Here is a 19,261-nt window from a genome sequence, read left to right as displayed (position 1 = left end):
CATTATGTCATCGTGCAACTCGCTTTTTTTGTTACGTACCATTTTTGAGATACAGTCACGTCATTACTAGAGATCTGACTCTTGCATTTGTAACTGCTGTCCGGTATTCCGCTAACTCTATCCACGTGATTTGCCCATTCATCTACCGATGAATATTTTTCCCAATGTTTCATTGTTACAAACACCATAGGGTTTTACAGAGTTGCATTCAGGGTTTTGGATGCTCTGAGCTGTTGCTTTGGCCTAGTGCCTTGTGGATTAAGGATGGAACACAGCAGCAGAGGTCTGTCAGCTCGCCATGCACCGGGACTGGCCACAGAGGGAGGTTATTCTTGTAGAACACCTTTAAAGACAGAAGATGGCATTTGACCTTCCCACGGCTGCTACCAAAACTATCATGTCAGTTTCAACTTTTACAAGCAAAGAAATTAAGAAAGAGAGTTGGTGGTGAGCAGCTGGTCAGTCACTAGGTCGAAAACTTTCCATGCTTCTGATTTCTAGCTGCTGTTGCAAATACACACCTAGAGATGAGCGTGGGGAAATCTACAGATGTATGACTTTCAGGTTTGCTAGTTCAGCGAGTATATTTAGAAGCATTCATTTAACCAGTATTTATTGGGGGGCCTTATATGGATATATAGGCCCCGTTCCTGGCACTGAGGAAAAGCAGTGAACAAAACAGATGATACCGTGCTCTCAAGGAATTTTCTAGTGAGGACAGACAGACAAGAAACAGAAGTGTCATGAATGAAAAAAAAAGGAGTGGCCGGGGTCAGTCAAGGGGTTGGTGCTATTACACACCCGGTGTTCAGGGAAGGTGCCTCTGGTGACCTTGGAGCCGAGACCTGAAGGAAGTGAGAGTGGGAGCCGTGTGGGTATCAGGGAGAGAGCATTCCAGAGCGGGAGTGTGGAGTGAACATCTAGGAGTTCGGAGAAGAGAGAGGCTGGAGAGAGAAGAGTGAGGGGAAGAGTCATAGGAAACGAGGTGAGATGAACAAGAGTCAGCCTGCGTGGAACCCTGTGGGCCATAAAAAGGACATCGGGCTTCACTCTGAGCGCGGCGGCATTGTGTGGCCAGGTTAGAACAGAGTCACCTGAAGAAACTCCAGCAGGGCCAGCATGGAAGGAGGGAGGCAGGGAGGAAGCTAGGGACGGGGTGGCTTTGGGCCAGGGTGGTTGTGGGTTGCCATGGTGAGCAGTGGGGGGTTCTGGATAGGTTTTGAAAGTGGAGCCTGCAGAACTGGCTGATGGAGTGGATGTGGGGTGTGAGAGAGACGAGGTGAGGATGAGTCCAGAGTGTTTGGCCTGAGCAGCTACAAGGATGAAGTAGCATTTACTTAGCTGGGAAGACTGGGCAGTGCGGATCTGAGCATCCTGCTTTGAGACGCATCTTAGACATTTATTGATTTTTCTAATTACAAAACCAGAACATCTTGGTTCTTGACAATTAGGGGAAATATACACAGACAAATCATCCATAGTCCCAAGCCCTGAGACCATGTCTGGTGACAGTTCGTTATGTGTCTTTCCACTGCATTTTCCACGTACATTTTGCACCGAAACGTTAACCTGTGTGTAGTGTGTGCTCACGTGCATGCAAGCTTGTAGATGTTTAAATGTGGATAAGAAAATTAGGACTATGTTATGTGAACTGTTAGCATTTGCTTTCTTACTTGCTACATTAGTTTTTTTAATTAAGCTTTTGACTGTGAGGTAGTTACAGACTCGCATGCAGTTATAGGGAATAATGTAGGGATCCCGTGCACACTTCACCCAGCTCCCCACAGCGGTAAGGCCCTGTAATCTACAGCGCAGCCTCACACCCAGATGTTGACTTCCATATGGTCGGGACAGAACGTCTGTCACCACGGGGACCCTCGTTTCCCTCCCTCCCACACTCCTTCCTAACCCCTGTCAACCACTCGTCTTTTCTCCTTTTCCAGCATTTTGTCATTTCAAGAACGTTATAAAATGGAGCAGAACTGGGGCACCGGCTTTTTTCTCTGGAGCTTCTTCCAGTTGCTGGTGTGTCAGTAATTGATCCCTTTTCATTGCTGAGTGAGTGAGGCTGCCTTCCCGTGTCCGTACCCACTTTCATCAGAGATGCTCCGCTTCTAACACATGAGGCTCCTCGGGAAAGTTTTTCTCCCACAAAAAGTTTTTAAAAAACCCTCAGCGCATATTCCTGTGTCAGATTTTTCTCCGTCTTCTTTTTTCTTGCTTCTAGAGGCAAAAAAAAATCTAATAGTAGTAATATGAATTTGGGGGGGTACGACGGATTTACCACCCATATCTCTTCATTTTTTCAATGTTCCCTGGCTTTAAAGGTTGCCACCGTATTCTATGCTATTTTGTATTATGCTTTGTTTCCACCTGATATTGTAAATGTCTTCAATAAGATTACGTAATCTTCATAAGAAAGGATTTTCTAAATTTTTTGTAGAGTAAACCCATCCCTGTATAAAAATTACAACAAGGTTTGCATTATTTCCTGCTGATCTGTTTTTCTGTGTATGTCAGATTTCTACAACATTATTCGTAATGAGTGCATGGCATATGGTCGTGTGGCTGCATCGTAACCTAACGCATTCCCTATCCTGGGACAGTTAGATTGTTTCCCCTTTGTCCCTTCCATCAGCAGTGCTGTAGTGATCAACCTCGTGTATAAATCTTTGTCTGACCGTCTGGTCATTTCCTTAGAACAAAGTTCTAGAATTGAGAGTCGTTGGTCGAAAGATGAACATTTTTGAGTTTCCTAACACAGGTTGCCAAACAGCCCCCCAAAAAGCTTGAACCCCTAGCCCAGGGAGAATCCCCTCTTCTCGGCAGTCCTGGGGCTGCACGTAAAGAAGCTTTGCTCATGGCTGGTGTGGTTTTCTCTCACATCATCCGTAGATAGAAATGCCGAGAGAGTAAGGTTGGGGAAAGACAGACTGAAACCCCGGGACCGGAGAGCTTAGTTCCGGGGACCGTGGCATGGGGAGGGGGCCACATACACAGGCTGTGTCATGGTGTAGGTTTACTGTTGACAGTGGTGTCGGGACGGAGCCAGGGCTGGGGGATGTCTTGTCCCGAGTTAACGGTGCCCCGTCTTCCCTCCGTGTCTGACGCAGACCCGTGCTGGCCATCGTGGAGGTGGAAGTGCAAGAAGTCGATGTGGGTGCTCGGGACAGGGTGTTCCAGGAAGTGTCCTCTTTCCAGGGCCCCAGGGACGCCACCGTCGTCGTCAACCTTCAGTCGCCAACCTCCGAAGAGAAAAACGAATTTCCCGAGGACGTGCGCACGGAGCTCATGCAGACCTTGGGCAGTTACGGGACGATCCTGCTTGTCAGGTAGGGACGCGCGCATGGCGGGGCTGGTGCGCGCCTCGCTGGAGGGCACACTCCCGGGCTGACCTGGCGAATCTCATTTCTCCCAGGATCAACCAAGGGCAGATGCTGGTGACTTTTGCAGACAGTCACTCGGCGCTCAGCGTCCTGGATGTGGACGGAATGAAGGTGAGTTGTGCTTGGTCACCCGGGGAGCGGGGCTGCTTGTCCCCGTGGGCTTCTTGTGCTTTCACGTGGCCGGGTCTGCGGGTGTAGACGCCACAGGAGGGCGGGAGCTGGGCCTCTTCATGCCGGCATCTGATTCTGGTAGCTTCGTCGAGGTGTCTACTCTCCAGCCCTGGCTCCTCGCAGAACTGGGGAGAAAGAGCAGGTTTGGGAGCACAGCCCCGCCGTGTTACTGGGTCTGTCTGCGCTCGCACCCTCCCATGGGAGTGTTGTGAGCCTTCTCTTCAGAGCACGTGGTTTGGGACATGCAGCTCATAGGTAGTTTCCATTTTGATAATATCCTGGTTTTAAGTTCACGTGGAATGAAAAGTGACAGTTCAACTTTTCTTCGGGCCAGACGTGAGCTGTGCTGGGCCCGCCTGAGGTCTAGACCCTCGGCCTTCCTTGGCAAAAGTGAAGGTGGGCCAGGCTCCCGATGCATGCGTTGGAGCGAGAAGCGCTTTGGGGTCAGAGGGTCTGACGTCTGCGCTCATTCACAGGCGGCCTCTCTGTCCTCACAGGTGAAAGGCAGAGCTGTGAAGATTCGACCGAAGACCAAGGACTGGCTGCAAGGTTTGCAAGAGGAGATCATTGGAAAGCGAGACAGCGTGGCCTCTGCGTCCCCCACCGCCAACTCCTGTCTGCTGGAGGAAAACTTCGACTTCACGAGTCTGGACTATGAGTCAGAAGGTGAGTCATCCTGCGAGTGAGGACTTCCCGGTGCGTGTGGGGTGAGGCGGGCAGGCGAGACGTTCTCCCAGCAGCCAACACGAGAGCCCCAGGCTCCGTTCTAAGACCCGCCCTGGGGAAGGTCAGAGAGGATGCTTAAGTTCAGGCTGGCTCTCCATGCCAGAGCTGGGTGGTGTTCACACGTAGGAGTGGTGCACGCGATGACAAGTAAGATGGGAGGCGTCTAAAATGACACTGAAGGCAGTCTGGAGACGTCAGGGCTGTGGGCTTGTCCTGTGTCTCAGGCATCCGTGGAACTGGGGTCCCAGCCGTGCTGCCACGTGGGTGCCCTGGGCCGCTGGCGGCTAGGCCCTTTCCCCTAACTGTTCGCTGTGACGTTTCCTTCTCCGAGGGGATATTCTCGAGGACGACGAGGACTATTTGGTGGATGAGCTGAGCCAGCCCGGGGTCTCAGATAGTGAAGCGGGCGCAGACGAGCTCACCGACGCCCCCAGCTCCATGGCAGTGGCGCCGCCCAGCCGGTCACCGGCACTCACCAAAAAGAAGCAGCATCCAACCTACAGAGGTAGCTTGGACCTTCCTTTTCTAAATCGCCTCTGGTGTAGCGATCACTCTCTCAGCAGCCGGGCATCACGTAATGCCGATCAAGTATGCATGGCCCACGAACCAAGGGGTGAAAGAGGTCACAGCAAGGGGTGAAAACTGGGCTCGGAGAAGGAATCCAGCTGCCGCCACACTCATTTCCTCTAGTGATCTAATTTTTTTCCAACAACTGGTACCCCTATAACATACCGGATTCATGATCATTAGTTTCCTCTGTGCAATTTAAATTGTCATAGCTCTGAACTGGTTTTACATTTGTGATTTTTTTCCCTCTCCAAAACTTTTCTGATTCAATCCCATAAGAGACATATTCAATATCTATGTCCTGAGCTGCTGGTGTCTGGTTATATTCATATAACATTATATTATTATACAGTAATAGTACACCTTAGCATCATTATGTCATTTTAGACTTAAGAGGGACTGAAAGTCATTGGGATTGAACTCCAGGTCCCTAGATAATTAGAGTAGTTCAGATTCCACATCAGACTCTTCAGCTCAGTTTCAGCCACAGCCACGAGTGCCTTCCAGCTGCTGGACATTGTGTCTCCCCCTTGGAGGAGAGCAGGTGCAGGGGCTTAGCCACGTGTCAGGACCCTTTGAGCTGCGGCTGAGAACAGAGAACAGAGTTGACAATAAGATGCTTCCCAGGAAAGGTACTTCACTGGGACAGGTACAAAGAACCCCCAAGCGTTTTTGACTGTATTTGGTCCCAAACCCGGTCAGTAGCCTGGCTGCATTGAACCAGAGGGGCCTTTTAAACTTACAAGTGGCTGAGCCCCGTCACAGAGATGTGGGTTTGGCAGGTGTGGGCTGGGACCCTGGAAATCTGGCAACTCATGAAGCTCCGCAGGTGATTGGGAACACATGTCCAGGTTTGGGGACTGGATTCATCAGCAAATCCAGGGGGTTCTGCACATTGCACGTCCAGAGGGCTCCTGCCCCGGAGTGAAAGTGGCTGGAGGGATGTGCTCTTGAGACAAGAAGCAGTCCTCTTCTCCAGCGTGGCCATCATTCAGGCATCCTCTCAAGGGCTGGGCAGATGCGCCCCTTGGAATGAAGAATTCATAGAGCAGCATGGGGCTCTCACATGTGAGCAGCCTTGCTCCCTGGTGGACGTCAAGGGAACATCTCCTCAGTGCTGTAGGGCGTTCAGGCACTCCCTTCAGAAGGAGAAATCCTGCCTGTCCCCAACAGAACGCCAGAGACACATGAGGTTGAGTTATTGGATTTGAGGGATGGGGTGTATGAGCCAAAATAAAATGAATCAGAGTGTGTTGTAGTGTGGGAGAGAAGACCTACAATCGTCCTGAATTTAAATGTAACAAACGTACACGTAATAAAACAGAAGCCGTCACCTCCCCACACCCCTCTTAGCCTTAGAAGGATTTTGCAGGGCGAGTCAGGACGGCGAATGCTTGAGCAGTAGCTGGCATGGGCTGGAGGATTTGGGGTTGAATGAGCAGGGCCGCTCCATGCTGGGCCTTGGCAAGGGAGTGGCAGGCTGCCCTGCTGGCAGAGAAGTGAAAATATTCTCAAGTTCAGAACTCTTGTCCTGTTTCAGAATGAGGTATTAAGAGTGAGGGGCTCTGGTTTTCAACTGTCTACTCTGTGTGGAAGTCTTGTGGATTATTTCAGAAGGAAGCATGCCTACACTTTAAAATATTTCAGTGTCTCTCGTGTCTGGACAGCACACCTTGTCCACGGTTCACTGAATGTTCCAAGCAGGCATTGGGTACCCTCCCCCCGTCCCCCATGCCAGCAGAGAGGGACCCTGAAGCTGTCCTGTGGGAGGAGTTCCTGCCACTGCCGGGTCCCTGCAGACCTGAGTCTGACTCATCTGACTCACGCCCTGCCATGTCCTCCAGATGATGCTGACCTGGTGGTGGTAAAGCAGGAGCTGGAAGCAGTTGGGGACTTCCGCCACCGCTCTCCAAGTCGGTCTCTGTCGGTTCCCAATAGGCCTCGGGCACCTCACCCACCGCAGAGACCCCCCCCTCCAAGTAAGACTTCGCTTGCTTTCCGCTCACCACGATGCCTGCTGGGAATAATTGCGTACTTCCTGCTACTGCACAGATGGCTCTAAATCTAGCCTTTGAGTTTCCACAGTGCTTTTTTCCCCTCCTCGGGCTCCTTTTTGTCTTAAATCCATGGCAAGTTTGATATCAGAGATAGCTGTGTTTCTCACGGCAAATCATGTGAGTCCTTTAGAAAGCTGTTCTTCGTCCTCCCGTAGCTGTGCTTTTGCTTTAAGCTGCTTTCAGTTTGAAACCTTATGGGATGGAAAACTTGGGGCCACACACAAGCTAGGGACATTTTGAGCTCCTTCATCCGCCACCCACCATGGCTTCTTTCCACGTCTTCTCTCCTGGACTGCTGCCCACCCTCTCTCTGCATATGAGGACTCGAGTAAGCCCAGGTGCTCTGACCCATAAGGTGACCACACGCCCACCTCTAAGCAGGAGCCGTCCCGTCTGTGAGCCCGAGCCTGCTGAGAACAGCACTTCCTAGCCCGGGTCTCAGGATAGCACTTTTCTTCCTGGCTCCTCAAAAAAAGCAGTGCTTTGTCCCTGAGACATTCCTTGGCAATCTGAAATAAAGTCATGCCGTGCTTTTGATCAGTTTCTGTTTACCTCCACTGTTCACTTCTCCCCCTCCCCCACACCCCCAGTGTGACCGTAAACATTTTTCTAAGACTGTACTTTCAGAATTGGGTTCATCTTAGCTTACATCACAATAGTAATCAATGGCAAGCCAGAAACACGTGACTCGTTAAGCATGTTTTTTTTACTTTTCTGAGTTGATACTCAGAAAAGAAAATATTAAATAAATAAAAAACAAATTTACGTCCTATATTATTGTAGAGATTTACAAAGAGATAAATCTAAACAATAAAAGTTTTAATTTTACCTGTCTAGAGATAATAGTTGTTAACCAAAAGATTTCCATCCTTTTTCCAATTAGATATATCTACATCTACACACAATTTTTAAAAATTAATTTCTGGCTGCATTGGCTCTTTGTTGCTGCGCGTGGGCTTTCTCTAGTTGCGGTGAGCGGGGGCTACTGTTTGTTGCGGTGCGCGGGCTTCTCATTGCGGTGGCTTCTCTTGTTGCGGAGCATGGGCTCTAGACGCGCGGGCTCAGTAGTTGTGGCTCGCAGGCTCTAGAGCGCAGGCTCAGTAGTTGTGGCGCACGGGCTTCGTTGCTCTGCGGCATGTGGGATCTTCCGGAGCAGGGCTCAAACCCGTGTTCCCTGCGTTGGCAGGCAGACTCTCAACCACTGCACCACCAGGGAAGTCCTCTATACACAATTTTTCTTTCTTTCTTTTTTTTTTTTTAACGAATTAGTGTCCATTTTGTTTGGTCATTTGTGTTTCATCTAATGTCTCTGAATTAACTGTTGTTGTAAAACATGACTTGTTAATGGCTGCAGGTATTATTTAATCTAGCTTATTCCCCTGCTTTGGGATTTTTTTTGTTAGATTTTGCCCACGAAGTCTTTTAAAAATTTGGTCCTAATAATAGTAGTGTATTTTAAACCACTTAAAAATGATTGATCAGAGTTTATATCAGATTTAACTCCTCCAGGATGTTAGATTAAAATTTTCATTCAAACAGTGCTTCTCCAGAGAATCTACATTAAGAAGCCCAAGTTATTAGAGAATCACAAGAGAAACTCAGTAGCGCCTCTGAATCCCCAAAAGCCATGGATGTACTCAGACCCTAACTGTGACCTTGCTCTCAGTTGGCTGGGAATTTGCATCGAAGCAGCTGCGACTTCACTGAGATTGAGACTCTGCCCTCCTTGGTCTTTACAGCTGGTCTAATGGTGAAAAAGTCAGCCTCGGATGTGTCCATCTCCTCTGGCACCCACGGGCAGTATTCGATTTTGCAGACAGCAAAACTTCTGCCAGGAGCACCTCAGCAAGCAGTGAGTTCTCCTGTATTCAGATCATAGTGAAATGGGTCAGCATTTCAAACCCAAGAGATTTGCCCCGTGGTTCATCCTCAGCCCCTAACATTATGCGGGATCACCTCTTTTCAGTGAATATATACATGTCTGTCTCTTTAACCCTCTGCCTGTCCACCATTCATCCCCAAACCCCATAACTTAGTACCAGGCCCTTTATAGGGTTTTTAAATGGTCGTACAGAGCACGAGAGAGAAAATCACGTTTGATGAAAACTCCCAAGTGCCCCTTCAGGGAGGGACTGTTGGTTTCCAGACCCACCTGCTTCTCTCCCCTCCGATGCTTGCCTATGACCTTGGTGTATAGAGCAGGGGCTGACAGAAGGGGAAATAAGAGAAGTTCAGATCAGTTGTCTTGAGAGAAGAGGCTAAAAAGAGATCTAATGGGGCCTAAATAACGCAGTAGGGACATTACTAATCATAACAGTCGTGTAGGGTTCTGGATGGCTGTGAGACCTAAAGAAGACGGTAGGTGGTCAATGGACTAGAGGTGAGGGAGGGGGGAGGTGCAGCAGGGGGCTGGGTGGAAGCTAACGTGTCCCAGGACAGTGTGTAGAGCTGGGCCAGCCGATGGTCACGGTCACTGCAGGAGTAGGCGGTTGACTCCACCTCAGTGGTTTGTAGTAATGAAAGCAGGTTCTCAAAGGCGACCTAGAGGTCACAGTTAAGAGGCGGCAGAAAAGCGAAGAATCGTAGAGAGAGCACTTTTGAGAAAACATCTGGAAAAGTGTTTTAATGACTTCGCTGGACCATGGAAGGAGTAGCTTCTGACTGTTTTCTGGCTTTTACCTGATTATTGAAATAAAGATAGAGGATGGTTCGTTCACGTTGCAAAATCCTGGAATCGTCCAGTTTAGGAGACGAGGGTCATCTAAACTTTATTGTGTTCCCCCCACGCTTGATATGTGAGTGCTGGGCGGGGGGAAGAGGCTTGAGGGATGCGGTTTGGGTTGAAGTTGTGTTTTAATCACCGTCTGAAGGAGCTCTGTCAACTTCACGCTCCTGTACAGATGGGTAGGCAGAGAACTCACCAGGTGAGGCTGTTTCCTACCTGTGCTAATACGCTTTTTTTTTCCTGATTTTGTCCTCAAGCCCAAAGCTAGGACTGGGATAAGTAAGCCTTATAACGTCAAGCAGATCAAAACTACCAACGCTCAGGAGGCGGAAGCAGCAATCCGCTGTCTCCTGGAAGCCAGAGGAGGTGGGTGTTCCCCTGGGGCTCTCCTGCCAATTCTGCTTTTCTATTCATCTTCCTACTAAAAGGGGCCTAGAAGAGAAAAACACTCTTTTTTCTGGAGGCAGTATTCAATGAAAGTACCCTTGAGCAACATTTTATAAAATTCAGCTACTAAGACTTATTGTCCATTTAAAACTATATATTTAAAATTCAGTAAGTATGTAAAAATAATCCCAAAATTATTAGGCAGCACTTAAGGGAGAGACTGAAATAAACAAGGAGAGACTGAAATAAACAAAAACGAGTTTTAGAAGAGGTTGGTGCCCCAGGCACTAACTCATTCTGCTGGCTCTGTAAATAGAGATAGGTAGGTAGGCGTCCTCTTTCAGGCAAAACATCTGTTTTTTTAAATGGCCAGCAATTGTAGATTCTCTCAGGCAGGGACACTGTCAGGCAGGGACCTATTCGTTGCCGTACTGCCTATTAATTTTTTGTTGCTGTTACTTCACCTAACCCATGTTAACCATGTTTTAACTTGGAATCTCCTCTGTGCATTCAAAATCACTGGTTATTAACATATTTTGGTTTTTTGTTCCGATTTTATACTAGAATCTCTTTTGCAGAGGGAAAATTATGCCCTCTGAAAAGCCAGGTGCAGTTACAGTTGCCTGATTTGCTTATAGCGCAGGTATTTAGTTTATTTGGAATTCCCAAACAACATTTAAGGAGGGCATGGATTAAGAGACTGAGAAACACTGTTGTAGGATTAACACCGTGGTTTCTTTTTTATTAAAAACAATAACTCAAATTGTATGGATGTAACAACCCAAGTGTCCATCAACTGATGAATGGATAAAATGGGGTCTATCCATACCATGGAATATTATTCAGCCATTAAAAGAATGAAGTACTAACACATGCTGTATCATGGGTGAATCATGAAAATAGTGTGCTAAGTGAAAGAAACCAAACACAAAAGGCCACGTATTGTGTGATTCCATTTATGTTCAGTGTCCAGAGTAGTCAAGTCTATACAGAGAGAAAGTTATAGTGGTTTCCAGAGGCTGGAGAGAGGAGGGTGTGGGGAGTGACTGCTATGGGAATGTGCGGGGTTTCTTTCTGGGGTGATGGAAGATATTCCGCTGATTAGATAGTGGTGATAGTTGTACAACTTTGTGACTACACTAATAACCACCAAATATATCCTTAAAAAGCGTAGATTTTATGGTATGTGAATTATGTTGTAGTAAAGGTTTTTTGTTTTTTGTTTTAAAGTCTATAGATGCAGAGGTTTGAGGTTTGAAATCTACCCAGGGTCCGAGCTTAACATTTTCGTGGTCATGGGCCCTGCTGAGATTTTGAGTTTTGCATCATCTACCCTGAGAAACACAGGGACACGTTAAACTTTGCACGTGATGTCAGGGCCTCACTGCTCCTCCCCTCCACAGACCCTACATCACCATCCCTGTTGAGAAGGTGGGAATGAGAAGCTGGGGGCCAAACCTAGCTGGTCAGTCCTGACAACCTTGAAAGATTTATTTTTAGATAGCAAAGAAATACATTGCATTAGTAAATTATCCTTAGAATAAGGATAATTCGATGCCTTGTCCTTTACACTTTAGCCGTGCAATTGTATGTTTCAGGCGCCCCAGGAGAAGCCCTAAATGCCACAGCCTTGACGGACCAGGGATCTTCCAAACCAGAGCCCACAGCGGGGGTGGCCCCACTCCTGCCCCGTCGGCCCGCACCCAGAGTTCCTGCCATCAAGAAGCCAACCTTGAGGAGGACAGGAAAGGTAAGAACCTGGTTGCACAAGCCTGTTGCTCCTGGGTTGCTCAAATGTCTTGTTAGGTAAGAATTCCGTCTCCGATGGGTCTGGCCTCTTTACACATGTTCACGAGTCCCAGACACAGCCCCATCCTTGAGGAAAATGCCCAGCAGTTGCTTTCTTCTTCGCATTCCTGCTGCTTCTTGGCTCAAGCTGAGCAGAAACATTGGGAATTTCTCACCAAGACAGGAAGAGCTTGGTGGTATCACGCCGCCCAAATGTTCCATTTCAGTTCGCAAACCGAACCACCGTGGGGTGCTTTATTCCAGGTGTCCCAGTGATTCCCATTTGTGTGTGGTCTGTGTCCTATGCCCACGGTTTGACTTGTACAGACTTTTATTTGCATTAGAAAAACGATCACCGGTGCCTGGATTGGCCGTGTTGACACGCGCTCGTGCGGTCCCGGACCCTGGAGGCTCGACAGCTTTTCTTGCCACTTTCCTTGCAGATTGTTTTCTGCTCTCGCTCTCAAGCTTCTCAGCCTTGCTTGCTGCTTCAAAGACATGAGTTTGTCAGGACAGTAGCAGCCCAAAGACTGGCACCTCTAGAGGCATCTGGATCTTCCGTGTGAGCTCAGTGTGCTAGTCACGGACACCCGGTAATCCCTCGGCTGGTCATTACAGAATGGCTGCTTTTCCACCTGTACAAAGCATGAGCGTGGTTTGGGCGTGTGGTTCCTACAGAGCCTGCTCTGTGTTTTCTGGGTTGCTCGCTGTCCCACGTCTGCACATGCATCTGCCTATTTTCCATGCCTCCTTACACAACACACCTCTTTCCTCCTCTTCTCTATTCTCGCTTTGTCTTCAAAGCCAGGGGTAGAAACGGATTCAGTTTCCCCACCCACTGCCCAGGAGCTGCAGTTAAAGGCCGTCAGAGAAAGGGTTGTTTCTGCAGCTAGTTTTCTAAAGAACCAGCGGAAATACTGAAATGCGGATGCTTAAGCTACCGACAGCCGTGTGTGTACAAAAGCTTCCTCTGGCCTCGTGCAGTTGTTTTCTTTGTGATCCTTTTGAATCAGAACCAAGGAAGTGAAGTTCCTGTATGAAATTTTCCATTCTTCTATATTTAAATATCAAAGATTCAAGGAGCAAGTGTACCCATGAGTCCTTCTGTTAGCTTAATGCCGTGACAGAAGCTACTTCATCTTAGTGTGGTACAGACTGAATTATCAAAGCTGCGGCCTTGAAGAAAAGTTTTCAGAGGTTCGCTGTTAATAAAGGAAGAGCATCACCCCGTTTCCTAGGTAACAGAAACTTGTTTCAGATTGTTCACGGTGGCCCTGGTTTGAAAGCTCCCACTCATATTTCATCGGACCTGCTGGTCCTCCTTGATACGTGTGTTTCTCCCATGCTCCTTCCTGCCTGGTCACACTCGCGCATCCCAGACATTCTCAAATCCCGAATTTGCTAGAATGTCCGCTTGTCCCCTCCTCTGTTCGCCTGTGGACAGCGTCTGTGTGCTCTGATTCCCAGCTCCCGGGGGCGGGCTGCTTATTGACGCTCTTTGTCGTGCCTTTTCTTAGCCCGCGTCACCAGAAGAACAGTTTGGGCATCAAGCTGTCCATTTTACAATCGGGCCCCCGGAGACGAACCTTGACACCCCTCCTCTAGCAACAGTCCCTCCCGTTCCCAAACCGAGAACACTTCAGCCCGGGAAAGGTGCCGCTGCCTCCGGGAAGCCAGCGCCAGATGAGGCCCCGACCGCGGCCGCCCCGCCCCCTCCGGAGGCCCCGCCCCTCGTGCCCCAGGTGCCCCCGCGGAGGAAGAAGTCGGCGCCGGCAGCCTTGCACCTGCAGGTGCTGCAGAGCAACTGCCAGCTTCTCCAGGGGCGCCCCTGCAGCAGCCCCAGCAGCGACTGTCCGCCCGCACCCCTGCCTGCTGGGGGCGCGGTCTTCCCCCAGCCGGCTTTCCTTGGCCCTTCATCACTTGCAAGCCCTGAGGCTGATGGCACCAAGGACACGAAGTCGGAGGCCACGCCCCTCCTCGGTGATTATCAGGACCCCTTCTGGAGCCTTCTCCACCACCGTAACCTGTTGAATAACTCCTGGCTTCCCAAGAGCCCTGACCCCCTGGACTCGGGGAACAGGAACCTCGGAAGAGCACACGCAGCCCCTCAGCAAGTCAGTGCCTCACCTGCCCAGGAGCCGCCACTGGAGCACAGAGAAAAAGACTTCGGTCACTGGGTGACAACCAGTGACAAGGACAAGAGGACGGTGCTGCAGGTGTTTGACCCACTGGCGAAATCATGACTGGGAAACTCCGACAGCAGCTCTCCCACAGGATGTGTGCCTTCTCCCCCTGGCCTCACCTTAACAGGGGAAAGCCCATTGGTCTCAACTCCCCAGTTGAAAGAGACATCTAGTTAAAGGCACACTGAAAAAACATTGATACTCTTGTGTAGTTTACAAAAATTGCGTCTCTTATTCAGTAAGATTATTATTCAGTCACCAAAATATGTTTTATTCCAGACTTGTGCATGTTAAGTTTCCTCTCAGGGTGTGAGAAACCTCCGGGTAGATTCAGTATACGGATTTTAGGAAAGAGAATCTAGCCGATAATGCTCAAGAGGTTCCCTCCCATTGAATTTTAAACGGTTGTTCAAGTTATGTTTGTATGTGGTGAGTTTGTTTTTAAATATTGTTTGTATTTTACAGACTTGGAATAACTTTTTGGTGACCCACCTGAAGGTTGATGCATAATGTAAGGATTCCACTAAAAGGTGGTTGGGACCACTAAGAGCTGTACCTGGCCGCTGACACCAGGTTAAAAAAGATATCAGAGTAGGAAGCAGCAAATAGGTCAACCAAAAGATTAGACTGTACATTCCTGGGAGCCCTTGTGTTTATTTATGTACGTGTACATTAGCCGTGATTATGTGTGCGTCCTGGGGGAGATGGTGTCATTCCCTGCTTTGGTTCCGGAGCATATACCATTAGCTTCACCTGAGCTCCAACTGCCTACGTCTCCTGTACCATGTCTTAGACTTTGCATGTCCCGTAAATGGCTACAGTCCTGAGCTCTGGTGTGCTACCAGTTTTTACACACTGTCTGTTCCCTATTAAATAAAACCTCATGGCTTTCTTTTTCTCCTTATATTCCATATTCAGAAAAAGCATAAAATGTGAAAACTCATACTGGTACATACAAGTACTGATTTTCATTATTATAATTTGAAGAATATCTGTTCTAGTCTGGTCTACCTAGCTGTGGCTTCAGGAAGGAAAGTTACCACATGTCCCCATATATAAGAAACCTCAGGCTATTCTGAGTTAGCTTATCTACATTTTTATTAGGTTTTGTTTTCCTGTACATTTCCAACACCACTTCTTACCTATTCAGTCTTTAAAAAAGACATCACCATACTGCTTTACATTTTTAAAAGAATGTTATAAGGCCTAGAACTCATTTGGAGCAGATATCATAATTTTGCTGATAAGAAATTTACTGGCAAAATCTCAGTGTGCCACTTACTATGTTTAGGAGTCTTTCATGTCATAGAATCATACAGCAATGGTTCTGTGTTATCCCTAATGTGACCAGCGAACTCCTGTACTCAAAGCTAATGGTTAGGATGGCAGGCTCCTTTTACTGATCAGACCTCTGGGATTTCAGAATTAACTCTCATTGCCACTATCAAGATACATTACAGGTTATACAAAAACAAAACTGTATCTCACTTCATCTGAAAACTAATAAAAGAAAAAGATATTAGTGACCCATAGAGATAAATAGATAATACGAGTAGTTAACCAGTAGTAAAAGATGGTGTTTTTAGCCTTAGCTGATTAGGACACCTTCTCTAGCACTTACATGCTTTATATCATTTTTACCTCTCTGAGAAATGCAAGAAGTAAACAGCGTGATCCTTGAAAGCGTTAGGAGGAGAAAGGAAGCAAGATGGGTAAGAGGCTCTGGAAAGGTAAATCATTTACTAGGATTCGCGTCACTTCTAAAGGGCATAGTTGGGAATGGAATCGAAGATTTCTTAATTTAAACACTCTTTTCTCCATAACCTCTTTTCCTACTAAAAAGGAGGTGAATTTGAAGGCATATCTATGTAACAGTGAGTCAGAAAAGCAGGGGGAAAGTAAGCACCACAAAAGTTGCTTCCAGTGCTTAATTTTCAGGTTTCTTCTTTGTTCTAGATAGCGAATAGCCAATAAATGGTACACAGAACAGAATTTCATTTAAGATAGCTGTTCATCACACAAATAGTTCTTAAGAATCTGACAGTAAGTATTAACACACAGAACTGTATTGAGGCAGGTCACAGGAAAAATTACAAGTAGTTTAACATTAAGAAATGAATATTATTTGCTCACGGCTGTTGAGGTTTAATGAATAACAGAGACTGGATTTTGAGTTGATAATATGTAAGGTTCTTGTACTAACATTCACTTTTTTTTTTTAAAAAAAAAGGACAATTGGAATTGCCTTATTTTTTTAAATCAGTGCTTAACAGTGGGTATCTTTCCTAGGTTAGCAGTAGAGTTGGTTGAATAATCTCGACAATGAGCAGCTGCTATCCTGGGGATTTCATTCCGTGGTTTTTATTTTTAATCTTTCTCTGATGTTCCCACACCAGCCTTTTTATTGTGACCTTGCAGTTTATTTCATTACTGTTGTGTAAGGTGTTACAGTTCACCACAGTATTTTAGGCACAGACTTTACAATTCGGCATTGTCTCCCTGACCCCAATTAGATTCTCTTTTTACAGTATAATCTTCCTGGACTTCTTGCCAATTTAAAAATATTTGTTCCAGTAAATTATTGAAACAAGGACATCTGCCCAAGAAAGTCCTGTAAAAGTTTAAAGGTGTTGAAGTTCACGACACTTAAAATTCTCCTGACCCGTGTATAAGCAAGGTAATGTATTAAAACATTTGCTTTATAATGAAGTAATTCTATTAGAAAGGACTGCAGAAATTACTTATTGGATCTTACTGGATGACTAGCAATGAATAAAAACCCTTATGTTTATTTGAAGTGATAATTTGTACTGAAATTGTAAAAAAAAACATTAAATGTTTTATCTTTTTTTTTTAATGTGGCTTATTTCTTTTCAGATATGAAGAGAACCTTGGGATATCTTCCTTGGCTAGCCTTTTATTCTGGATGAAATGCGATTACTAGTTATTCCTCTGAGTTTTTGGTTTTGTTTCTTTTTTCAACCATCCAATTAAGTTGAAGCAACATAAAAGTAATAATTTGGTTCAGAATTTATGAGTTGAAGGCTGCTGGCAGGGACCACAGCCATAACATATATAATAACTTTATGCTATAATGTTGAGAGATGCTGGGATTCATTTTCTATAGGATCTTATAGCAAACTTAGATTGCTGGGGTGGCTTGAGTACATTACTTCATAGAAGACTGGAGAAAGGAGTAAACAATCTTCCAGTTCTGTCTAGGTTTGTTCTTAGCTAATTAATAGACAAAATTTAGGTCATAAATGTTCTCTGATGCCTTTCAGGAATAAGAATATACTGACAGTCTCCACATCATAAAGATGCCCAGTCCTTCCTGACCAGTAAGGACTATATTGAATTCATTTAATCTGAGTGCCTGGGACTTGGATGGAGAAGAAGGAAAGGGCTGGTTACGGTACCTTGCTTTCCCAAGGTCATGGATTGAAACTCATTCTCATACAGGGCAAACTGTTTGCAGTTATATAATCAGCTCTATCTCGATGAGGTAGGAGAGTACAAATGAGAGAGTGATTACTTGTGAACAGAGGGCCAGGGGAGATTTGAGAGAAGAGGATTAAGAATATGACATGTAGTAAAGTGGATTTATGTACATGGAAAGAATGAGCCGATGGGAAAGAATTTCAGAGGAATGGTGTCCGTACAGGGGATGCAGCCTGTCACGGAGGGTCAGAGTCCAGAGGGCGGTCCAACATCCTCCTCAGTGATAGTTATACTATACCATTTATTAAATAACAAACCATTGCTCTCTCTTTCTTAATTGGGTTTCTCTAGGTGTTACCCAGTTTTTATTGACATTTTCAAATAACAGCATTGGTAATTTGTATATCCTTTATATTGTTTATTTTTATTTTGTTATGTCGGTTTTTAAAACATTTTTCATTAACTTCAACTTATCTTTAATTTGCATCCTTTTCTACTTTTTGTTTAGTTTTGTTATTTTCCTAATTTCTTAATTAAAGCTAGCACCAGGTTTCATTATTTTTAGTCTTGCTTAACAATAAAGACATTTAAAGTTATATATTTTCCCCTGATTGTAACTTTAACTGCACCCTACACATATTAGCATGAAATAGTCTTTTTCATTAATCTCTAGACTGTAATTTGCTTTTAGTCTCTCTTTGATTCAAGGGAGACTGTGCAATTTTCCGATAGTTAAGAGTTTGTTTGGCATTTTAAAATTGTTTCCTCCTAATTTTATTGGATTATGACCTGAGAATATGGCCTAGATAAACATCTGCTTTCTAAAATTTATTGAGGTTTGCTCCATGGTCAAGTGCAGGATTGAGTTTTCTAGTGATTTCATCAATACAAAATAAAAATGTTTCTTAGTTGTAGGGTAAAAAAGTGTGTGGTGTGTGACATACAACGTGTTCGTTCCACTGTCCCCCAATGGAACAGGTCTTTCTGGAAGGCACTTCTGTCAGGGGATGGGTGCAGGCTCTAGTTCTAACTCTAATACAGTGGCCTCCCATTGTTCTTACTGAGAATCCTTACTTAGATTTTGTTGAATAAAAGGCTTCTCAATTTGTTGTAAGTCTTTTGATCAATCTTTAGACATCTGAATGATTGCCTTTGCTACCCTTGACTAGTTTAATAGATCTCTTTCTCTGGGGGAGAGGTTTCCTTAGCTGCTCACACTGCCATTACAGTCTCTGCTTCCTGGGCTCTCTGTTCTTGTGCCACTGGTCTACCTGTCAATCTCTGTGTCAATATCATGTTGTATTATTTCTTAGATATCTGGTAAAACAAGCCTTTCTATTCTTGATCCTTAGCATTCTCATATAAAAATTTTGGAATCAAGTCCTATTTAAAAACTAAAACCTATTGGAATTTTTTACTAGGACTTCACGAAATAGAATGGACATCTTTACAGTATTGACCCTTCAATCTAAGAACATGGTATATTTCTCCACTTAAGTATTTCATTAATGTTTCTCAAAGTTTTTAACTTATAAAATTTTTCAAACATACATGAAATCAGAGTGAATAATTTGAACTCTCATATATCCATCACCAGGATTTAATAGTAATTTAACATTTTGCTATATTTGGTTTATTTTTTTCCTTTGCTGAAATTTTTTTAAAAATTCTGCTATCATATTTGACTCCTAAATACTTTCTTATCTCTAAATAACATTTTCTTTTATAACCTTAATACCATGGTTTTATCTAACAGTTAACAATAATTCTTACTTTAAAATTCATTTGCTATTTTTTGCTAGTATACTTAAATATAAAAGTTTGTGTATT

At 45.5% G+C, this 19,261-nt stretch overlaps 1 protein-coding gene across 6 annotated transcripts in view; it reads left to right on the top strand.

The window, feature by feature from the left end:
* SYNJ2 (synaptojanin 2) overlaps positions 1 to 16,845 on the top strand; it is a 99,550-nt gene extending 82,705 nt beyond the window's left edge. For 4 of the 6 annotated variants that reach the window (XM_027082488.1, XM_027082461.1, XM_027082452.1 and 1 more), the window contains 9 exons: positions 3,114 to 3,332; positions 3,419 to 3,497; positions 4,055 to 4,223; positions 4,615 to 4,788; positions 6,695 to 6,829; positions 8,647 to 8,759; positions 9,890 to 9,998; positions 11,618 to 11,769; positions 13,325 to 16,845. In XM_027082488.1, coding sequence (XP_026938289.1) covers positions 3,114 to 3,332; positions 3,419 to 3,497; positions 4,055 to 4,223; positions 4,615 to 4,788; positions 6,695 to 6,829; positions 8,647 to 8,759; positions 9,890 to 9,998; positions 11,618 to 11,769; positions 13,325 to 14,050 — 1,876 coding nt within the window. In that variant the 3' untranslated portion in view covers positions 14,051 to 16,845. Of the gene's footprint in view, positions 1 to 3,113; positions 3,333 to 3,418; positions 3,498 to 4,054; positions 4,224 to 4,614; positions 4,789 to 6,694; positions 6,830 to 8,646; positions 8,760 to 9,889; positions 9,999 to 11,617; positions 11,770 to 12,250; positions 12,401 to 13,324 lie in introns of all 6 variants that reach the window. The other 2 variants (XM_027082479.1, XM_027082470.1) reach the window with 2 other exon arrangements.
* The last annotated feature ends 2,416 nt before the right edge of the window (positions 16,846 to 19,261 follow it).

Source organism: Aethalodelphis obliquidens, unplaced genomic scaffold, assembly GCF_003676395.1.
Source record: "Aethalodelphis obliquidens isolate GAN/ISIS:26980383/991018 unplaced genomic scaffold, ASM367639v1 scaffold3, whole genome shotgun sequence".
Classification (NCBI taxonomy): Eukaryota; Metazoa; Chordata; class Mammalia; order Artiodactyla; family Delphinidae; genus Aethalodelphis; species Aethalodelphis obliquidens.
The sequence above is the reverse complement of the archived record's forward strand: the minus strand, read 5'-3'. Positions and strand labels throughout refer to the sequence as shown.